General features: G+C 19.9%; 3 protein-coding genes across 3 annotated transcripts in view; 2 read left to right on the top strand and 1 right to left on the bottom strand.

The window, feature by feature from the left end:
* The window catches only part of PGSY75_0208100 (hypothetical protein), a gene marked incomplete at both ends in the record, with an annotated part of 6886 nt that extends 928 nt beyond the window's left edge, over nt 1-5958 (top strand). Inside the window, 11 exons of the mRNA XM_018783747.1 lie at nt 56-129; nt 288-349; nt 452-524; nt 628-701; nt 805-1067; nt 1183-1274; nt 1362-1404; nt 1510-1744; nt 1871-1948; nt 2040-2109; nt 2272-5958. Of these exons, the coding sequence (XP_018643737.1) occupies nt 56-129; nt 288-349; nt 452-524; nt 628-701; nt 805-1067; nt 1183-1274; nt 1362-1404; nt 1510-1744; nt 1871-1948; nt 2040-2109; nt 2272-5958 (4751 nt within the window). Of the gene's footprint in view, nt 130-287; nt 350-451; nt 525-627; nt 702-804; nt 1068-1182; nt 1275-1361; nt 1405-1509; nt 1745-1870; nt 1949-2039; nt 2110-2271 lie in introns of the transcript that reaches the window.
* A 461-nt stretch (nt 5959-6419) lies between these two features.
* Nucleotides 6420-7289, bottom strand: PGSY75_0208200 (putative KRR1 small subunit processome component; the record flags this gene model as incomplete). The annotated part of the gene is made up of 1 exon (XM_018783748.1): nt 6420-7289. One exon carries the CDS (start codon nt 7287-7289, stop codon nt 6420-6422), a length of 870 nt encoding a protein of 289 aa, XP_018643738.1.
* An 895-nt stretch (nt 7290-8184) lies between these two features.
* Nucleotides 8185-10000, top strand: part of PGSY75_0208300 (hypothetical protein) — a gene marked incomplete at both ends in the record, with an annotated part of 4851 nt that continues 3035 nt past the window's right edge. The window contains one exon of the mRNA XM_018783749.1: nt 8185-10000. This exon is cut by the window's right edge and continues 3035 nt beyond it. Coding sequence (XP_018643739.1) covers nt 8185-10000 — 1816 coding nt within the window.

Here is a 10000-nt window from a genome sequence, read left to right on the forward strand (position 1 = left end):
TATAATGATACATATGCATTTATATATTTTTTCTTTTTTTTTTTTTTCTCTTTAGACGTTTTATTACTAGGTACTACGTTCTTCCCAAATAATTCCCCTTATTACATTGAACAAATAATAGACTTTGCAGTAATATAGAAAATTAAATTGTAAATATATATATATATATATATATATATATATATATATATATTTATATATGTATGCCTAGATTTATAAGAAAATATATTTTTATTAATATGCATAATTAATAACTTCAATATTTTTTTTCATTGAAATATTTGTAGAATGAACTTAAAATTGTAAACGACCCCGAATATGATTGGAAGGACTTAATTCGATCAAACAGGTTTTTTTTTAAAAAAAGAAAAAAATTTAAAATATAATAAACATAAATGTATACATGGATAATTGGTTACATATATTATTAATATAATTATTCTTATTATAGAAACTCTAATGAGGCAAGATGTGACGTAATACAAAATTCATTTATGCAAACTAGAAAGCTCATAGGAAAAAAGGTATATAAAAATAAATGAAAATATTATAATACATGATATAGTTTTTAAACAGAACACATAAAAATATATATATATATATATATATATATATATATTTGTATAGGCTAAACTCCTTGGGGGAAATGCAATATTAGGTTATCAAGAACACCTAAATTTAGAAGGGAGCACAACAAATAAGTACGATTTTTTTTTTTTTTCTCACACTTGTTTATAATATGTTATATGTGTCATTTATAATTATTTGATATATATATATATATATATATATTTTTTCACGTAGAATATGTATTCGTATCACAGGAACTGTTGTCAAATTAGGAATAAAGAATTTGAATGAAATAAATAATATTAATATTAAACAGAATAGTACGATAAAAAATATTTTAAGAAATAATGAATTTTTTTTCGAAAATAATATGGAGAGAAATAAAGATATGAAATATAATAAAAGGGAAAGTTTACAACCGAATGCGTCATATAATTTCGTTGATGTAATGTTGCTAACATTGGATTCATTACCAGATAACATAAAATATACTTATGGTAAGAATTACATATATATTTATATATAACTATTACCATTTGAACCTTTTTAATTTTTAATTTATTTTTCCTTCCCCACTTTATAATATTTTGTATTCTTATTATGATTCATAAGGTGGGCTGGTTGCATCAAAGGCTGTTAAAATTTTACATCCAAGGCTCACAGAAGAACAAAGGGATGAGTGGTTATTAGAAATAAGGGACGAAGTAATAACGAAAAAATAAATGAATACAAAATAAATATATATATATGTATATATATATATATATTTATATACTCATTTTATTTTTTAGCTCAAGTCGAATGCTAAATTTTTGTCCTGTAACGTTGTTCTAGGTAAGAAAAAATATATATATATATATATATATATGTGTATGTATTTATATATAAGAAATATATATCTTTATAACATGCCATATATAATTTATCGTTTTGTTAAAGGTTACAAAGAAGACACCTACATATTCAGCGATGTAATAGTCTTATTTTGTTATGGAACAGCAATAAATATATTACCCTCCTTTTTTTACGATGAAAAAATTATATCTTTCATAAATAAAGATGTACCTAAAACAAATATGTTTAAAAGTAATTCAATTAATTCTCATAAGAATGTTAATTGTATTTATTTACACTCCGCCTCAGATGAAAATGAAAATAACAAAGTTCCATGCAGGTTAAAATATATATATATATATATAAATATATGTATATATATATATATATATATATATATATATATATATATATATATATATTTATTTATTTATTTATTTATTTATTTATGTTTCTCTCATTTTAGGGTGTGTAAGGAATCTTTTGTTCCTAAAATTTACATATCTTCGGCTGTTATACCGCAAGATTTGGCCTTAATAGGAAAGTAAGCATACAAAAATATATGAACAGTAAAATATACAAATGTGCATATATACATATATATGTATGTATTTATATATTTATTTATTTTTTAGCGGTTTTTTAATATCCGCCTTTGTTATTTATCCTTTGAAGAAACACTACGGGGAATACCTAGCCTCAGAAGTAAAAATGAAAAACAGCAAAAAAATAAAATAAATAAATAAATAAATAAATATATATATATATATATATATATATATATATTATACTAATTTCCATTGCTTCATTATTCGACCCTCATTTTTTAAAGGCTCATGTTATTTATCACATTTATTTTATTTTTAGATAAGTGAAATATTACCCTTTCTGGAATTAAATTTACACAAACAAATAATCTGCAAGTTACTAGTAAACGGATTTAACAGTATTTTTGACTATAATTTAAAGTTATGTTTTAATCAGAATTATTTATTTGGTTATTGTTATGGTACGGGCATGTGTACATACGGTATATATTCTGATAATAAATTTTTAATTAAATCTAATTATAAAGATAATTTTTATATAAGAAACAAATGTATGGGTGCTCTTGAATTAAAAGGTATATATGACAATATTAACTATCGATCCTTTTTTTGTAAAAACAAAAGTTTAATTTCACCTGTGTATCTAAAGGGAGATATAATTTATAACAATGACATAAACATGGAAAAAAATAATAAACAATCATATTATCATATGAATAATAAAAGGAGTAAAGAGAATTCGGGGTTTTATAATTCTGAAATAAATGCAATAAATGATATTATGAACAGTTATGAAAATGATGGAGGGAAAAAAAAAGTTCAAAGGCAAAAAAAGGATCAACAGGAATATGATGAAAATGATACATATAAAAAAAAAAATAAAGAAAGGTATGATGAAGATAATAACAGTGAAGAACCAGAAGAAAAACAGAAACTAGAGGAAGAACAAGAAGAAAATGACCAACGAGATGATGATCAGGATAATGATATAAGTCCGTATAAACGTCATTCCAGGGATGATGCATATAACAAAATTATAAATAATAATTACTTTAGATTAAAAGAAATATATATGAAAGAAGAAAGTGATTTATTAAATGAAAATAATGATAAAAATAAACATGGAGATTTTTATAACATAAAAAGTGACGATCTTAATAATTCAAATATTGGAGTAAGACAAAGAAAAAGGAAAAAAAAAAAAAAAGAAAAAATTAAAGCAAAAAGAAGAAAAAATAAAGGATATGTATACGAAGTAGAAGATCATCTAGATAATATTACATTATTTAATATATATGAAGATAATATTGCTTTATATAATTATGTATTTAATTTGGATGTTAAAAATTTCCTTTATAAAAAGGGATTATTAGACAATTCTTACAAAATAGCAAACAATAATCAAATTGAAAATAAAAAAAATAGTAATATTATCAATAATTTGAATACACCACGTATAATTAATTCAATATCATCTGAAAGAATTATAAAAACAGAATACCAACATGGTACTCAAAAATATATAAATAATATTAAAAATGATATAAACGAAAAAAGGTATAATGATCATGTTGATCATATTAATAAGGTTGAAAAGGAAAATAATATATACAATGGAGCTGATCCGAGTGAAAAAAGGCATTCGCTCCAAAATAATTTACAAGAATTTAATAATAAAATTGTCAAAAGCTCAAGTAATAATAATTATTCATTTGAGAGTGTAATAAAAGATGAAATAGATAAATTAGACGATGATGATGATGATAATAATACAAATAAATGGAATGAAATTAAGAAGAGAAAAAAAAAATTCAAAAAAGAAAAAAAAAAAATAATAAATAATACTTCAGCAGTTTTTCAAAATGGATTTTTAAAAAATTCAAATAATTCATTTCAAAATCAAGAAATAGAAGATGATAAGAACAAAAACAACAACATCAACATCAACAACAATAATAATAATAATAATAATAATTACAATTACAATTACAATAATAATGATAATATAAATATATATAACGAGATGATAAAAAAAAAATATGTGCTCGATAATAATTATACAAAATATTTCTTTTATATATTTACTCTAGATATGTTACCAAGCATAAAATTTGAAACATTCTATGAGAAAAATAACGAGCACACAGATTTTAATCAATATTATAAATTTTATTCGAACACTGATGATGATACAGATATAAATACAATAAAAAAAAAAAATGTCAAAAATAAAAAAAAATATGGAAACCTTCTGATTAAAAATTATAGTAATCATAATGAATACAGTTATTTAGAATATGATGAAAATAAAAATTATGAAATGAATAAAAAGGAAAAGCTACTTACTGAAAATAATCAATATGATATGCATATAAAAGATAATATATATTATAATGATGATAATGATGGTGATGGAACGCAAACAAAAAAAGGGTCGTCTTTTTTGTCTAATAATAATATTAATAAGAATAAGTATAAGAAGGAAGAAAATAAAACACACATTATAGGATATATGGATCATGTGAATAAGGAAAATAGTGTGAAGGAATTAAAAAAACGAAACACATTTTATAATAACAGCGATCAATTATACACCTTCGAAGTCAAAAATAATGATATAATAAAGAATGAGAAAAGACAATCAAATTATTATGTGGAAGAACAAATTATAAGTGGGAATAGAAAAATTGAGAACGAAGATAAGCATTTAAAGAAACATTATGATGAGAATGATATAAGAAAAAAAAAAAGGAAAAAAGAAAAAGAAGAAAAACAACAAAAAAGTAAAAGTAAAAATACATATTTAAATAATTTATCTAGAAGTTATATTTATTTAATTAAAAGAATAAATTTATTTTCTGAAAATAATAATGAAGTAGATATAATGTATGAAAAGATAAATAAAGCATTTATAGATTTATATAATATTTTTATATTTTATATATTTATTCATAATTTATTCCCATGTTGTATATGCAGTATAAGATTAAATTTTTCATTTATATCTTTTGATATATTAGAAGTTATGTTAACAGGCCATTTAATAAAAGTTAAAAATAATAATGCTATCAATTTAGAATTACAAAATATGAATAAGTCAGTACAAGAAAATTTATTAAAACATTTTTTTAAACATTTAGAAAATTATTATATAGAAAAATCAGAGCTATTCAATTATACAAATATGTTTTCAAATAATATAGATAAAATCATTTTAAAAAAAAAAAACAAAAGTGATATTTCTCAATTTGGCTATATTACTAAACGAAGAACTAGTATGATGAAAAGTCAAAGAAGTATATGGACATTTCTTTTCACTAAAATATTCCATTCTCCACTTTTTAATTTTACTTCGAAAATAAAAAATATATTTTCTAAAAAAAATAAAAAAACACAAAAACGAAAAGATTTAGAGAATGAGAAAGAAAAAGAAAAAGCAAAATATAAACAAAAAAAAAATCACAACAACAACAATAATAATAATAATAATAATATTATTATTCCTATGAATAAAAATATCGATTCCAAAGAAATAGAAAAACAAAATAAAAAAAAAAATAAATTACAATTATTACTTAAAAAAACTGATAAAAAAAATATGAATCCATCACAAATTAATAATAATATTAATGATAGCATATTCTTATTTGATCAATTAAAAAATTATATTATATTAGAAAATCGTAAAGTTTTTTTTGAAAATTATATGGAAAATGAATTTTCTTCAATTATTATTACACCTTTAAATGTATTACCTCATGTTATTATTAAAAAATATTTTGGTGTTATATCATTACATATAGTTAAAGAAAATATTAACTTAAAAAAGTTCGATTTTTTTTATCAAAGTCTTATATCAGATATATTATTTATAGCAAAATCACATATTAAAAATATTGGTGCTAATTTAATTTCCTCATTTAAAATAACAAACTTGTTTTTGAGAGAAGAAAAATCACATGGTTATGCCCTCATAAGTATATGTGGGGACGTCGCCAAATTTTGACCCCCCAATGGGCCTTACAATAATAATAAAAAAAAAGGTACATATGTTATATATATGTATATATATATATATATATATAAGTATTTTTTAATTTTTTAATTTTAAAATTTTTATATTTTTATATTTTTATAGTATACATAAACAAATGTCTTTTTTTCTTTTTTTCTTTTTTTTTTTAAACATATATAAAATATGGCTAATAATGTTTTTATAAAACTTGACATATAGTGTCCATAAAAAAAAAAAAAAAAAAAAAATATAAACATACAAATAACATATATATATATATATATATATATATATTTATTATATACTTCTAATTATTTTAAATTCTAAATAACGTTTTGAATTTTCTTAAATTATATCATGTAAGGATATATTTTTTTAAGCACATTTATATGTTTATCAAACAAGGTGCACGATTTAGTCCTTTCCTATTTTTTGTGGTACGGTTTTTACTTTTATGTTTTTTTTTGTTTTTTTTGATTATTCAAAAAGTATTCTCCTGTTTCCATTTGTATATCAATTTTACGAGGTAATTGATCTGGTGGGAAGACAGATTTATTTTTCTTTTTCTTGTTATCTAATTTTTCTTTAATTTTTTTTCTTTGGACATTTCTTTTTTTAAAATTTGGTAGAAATTTTTCCCAATTTTCATTTTTGAATTGTTCATTTTTTTCTAATTCTCTTTTTGCAATAAGTTCTTTTATATGATAAACAGGATGTATATTTTTCATACAATCAATAATAATTCTTCTTACAACTTTTAAGGATTTAAAATGGCCTATAACACTAACTGTTTTACCATGTATACATATATAACAGTTAGTTAAAATTTCGAGGGCTTTTAATGTGGTTGCATTACTACCTAATAATCTTTGCCTTCTTTTAATAAATTTATTTTTATTACGAACATATCCACTTATTTTTATTATATCACAATATGTCTCATCTTCTAAAACACGTTTTGCATGTATAAATGGAACACTCCTTGATAATAATGATATCATATCTCTAGATTTTATTATGATATATGGATCAAAAGTTTTCTTAGTGGTTTTTACGCACATATAACCTTCAATTAAATTAATTTCAAATTTTATAAAATGTTTATTTAATACATTCTTTATATCACTACTAAATTGTTGTAAATATTTCTCACGATATTTTGGAAATAAAACTTTAAAACTTGACTCTTCTAAAAAATGATGTTTATTATCTTCTTGTGTAAACTTCTCAACCTTCCAATGATCAATATTTTCATTATCCCACGGTTTATCTTTACGATACTTTTTTTTCTTATTCAACTTTTCTTCTTCAACATTACTCATTTGGGGTTCAAACAAAAAATTAAATAAGCCACAAATTCAAGAAAAAATATAATAATAAAATAAAATAAAACAAAATAAAACAAAATAAAACAAAAAATGGGACACTTATAAGTATCTCATTCTACTCTATTTTTTTATTTTATTTATATACTATTTTGTCATATATATATAAATATCTACATTAAACATATATATTTTAACAAAATGTAATATTTATTTTTTAATATTATATAAAAAAAAAAAAAAAAAAATATACATATATATAATATATTATATATATAATATTACTTTCTATTTTTTTTATTATATATCCAAATGTCACATAAAAAAATAAAACTCTATAAGAAATATGAAAAATTAAGTAAAAAATAAATAATTTTTTTTTTTCTATGCCTTTCCTATAAAATTATACATTATAAATTATATAAATATTTTTTAAAATATTTATTATATATATTAAAATAATGCGTATATATTATATATATATATATTATATATATATTATATATATATATTTTTTTTTTTTTTTTTTTTTTTTTGGCCCCTAAAAACATGCTTATCTCTACATATGCCTTGTTTGATTGTTACTACGATAAAGGGATATTCAAATATATAATATATAATATATATATTATATAATATATTAATGAATTTATGTTTTTATTATATTTATTTCATATTATTTTGGAACAGTTTTTCTTTCTTTTTTTTTTTTTTTTTTTTAAATATTGAAATGAAAGAGTTCTTTTTTGAAATAATATTTTAAATATTTTTTATTCCACACTACCACATTTTTATTTTTATTTTTATTTTGCAATAGAACTATACATGCTTTGATTATTCCTTTAATGTTACGTTTAAGATATTATATACTCATTTGTATAAAAAAAATTTAATGCATTTTTATAAAAGAATAAAACATTATAGAAATATTTTAATCCAATGTAATAAATCAAATCGTAATATAACATATGGAGAAAATGACACGCTTTTCTTTAAAGAGATATTATATGTGAATTACCACATCTACAAAAGTTATATACATACAAAAGGGAATGTAATACAAGTGGAACGAAAAGAAAATGTTGATATGAATAATATAAATAATAAAGATGATATATTTTATAAGAATGATAAAAAAATAAAAAACATAGAATATGAAAAGAATTTCACCACATATGAAAATATAGAAAACTCTTATATTCACAATGATGGATTTGTTAATATAAATGACCCAAAGGATAAAATAGAAAATCTACTATTGGTTAGTAAAAAGTTATATAATAAAAATTACAGTTATAATAAATCATTGTGTAATCACAAACCAATAACATTAAATAATATAGTCTTGAATATACTTTCTATAATAAATGGAAACAATAATAACATTAATATTAATAGTAATAGTAATAAAGATATTTATATTGATAAAGTCCTTCTTTTAGATTTTTATAATCTATTAATTAAAAGAAAATATTATATACATAATTTAAAAAATAATATTTATAATAATTCTTTTATGAATATTTTTGATTATATTCATTATAATATTAACTTACATTTAAAAAATTATAATTTGAAAAATACTCATCAAGTGCTACATAATATATCGATATATATACATAAAAATAAATGTAATAATATCACACATGAACTTGTTAAGAATATTTTCTTCTTTTCATTTTTTAAAAACTTTAATAAATTCTATCCAAAAAAAGAAGAAAAAAAATATATTAATGAAAGTGAACAAAATTTTCATAATTATCCTAATCAAAAATATTATAATAAATATAAAAGTTTTCATGAAGAAACCTTTTCATATTTAAATACATATGTTGTTTTTTTATCTAATCATCCTTCTTTTATTAATGATAAATTATTGTATAATATTTCTCTCTTAGCAAATAAAATTTTACAACTTAAAATAAACTTTAAACTAGCACTATCCTTCCTTTCAGCTAGCTTAAATATATTCGAAAAGCAACAAAAAAAAATAAAGGAAGGACACCTTATTTTGAACATATATAAAAAAAAAACCAATTATGATATTTTATATTCTCTAATACAACAACATAATGAAATGTTTGAGAAAAGAATAGCTCATGGGTTGGATCATCAGGGTTATGATAACGCCGAAGAAAAAAAAAAAAAAATGACAACTCTAAATGTAAGTAGACAAAATGAAAATATTCATAGTATGAATGAACCAAATCAAAATATTCATAGTATGGATGAACCAAATCATAATATTAATATTGTTAGTAGAAAAAACTTAGACATATTGTCTAATGAAAGAAAAAAAAAATATATGATATGCACAAATCATGCTACAAATAATAGACATATTAAAAATAGTTACTCTCATAATTTTGGATTTCTAAAAAATGATTATATAAACTTATGGAATTATTCCCATATAATTAATATAATAAAAATATTACAAATGAATAAATTTGTATCCCCCAATTATAATATAAAAACAGAAGAATGTGTAAAAACATTTTTAAAATATATGTTTGATTATTTATCAATATATTACGACGAATTAATTATAATGACACAAAATGAATTGAATAGTTTTATTTCTATATATGTGAATTTATCAATAATATTAGATCAGTTGAGAAATTATAAAGATGATATATGTTCTCTTATTATTTGTTTTTTAATTAATTCTTATAAACGTATATATATATATTACAACAGTTTAC

The sequence above is a fragment of the Plasmodium gaboni genome, chromosome 2 (genome assembly GCF_001602025.1).
Source record: "Plasmodium gaboni strain SY75 chromosome 2, whole genome shotgun sequence".
In the NCBI taxonomy this organism is placed as follows: Eukaryota; Apicomplexa; class Aconoidasida; order Haemosporida; family Plasmodiidae; genus Plasmodium; species Plasmodium gaboni.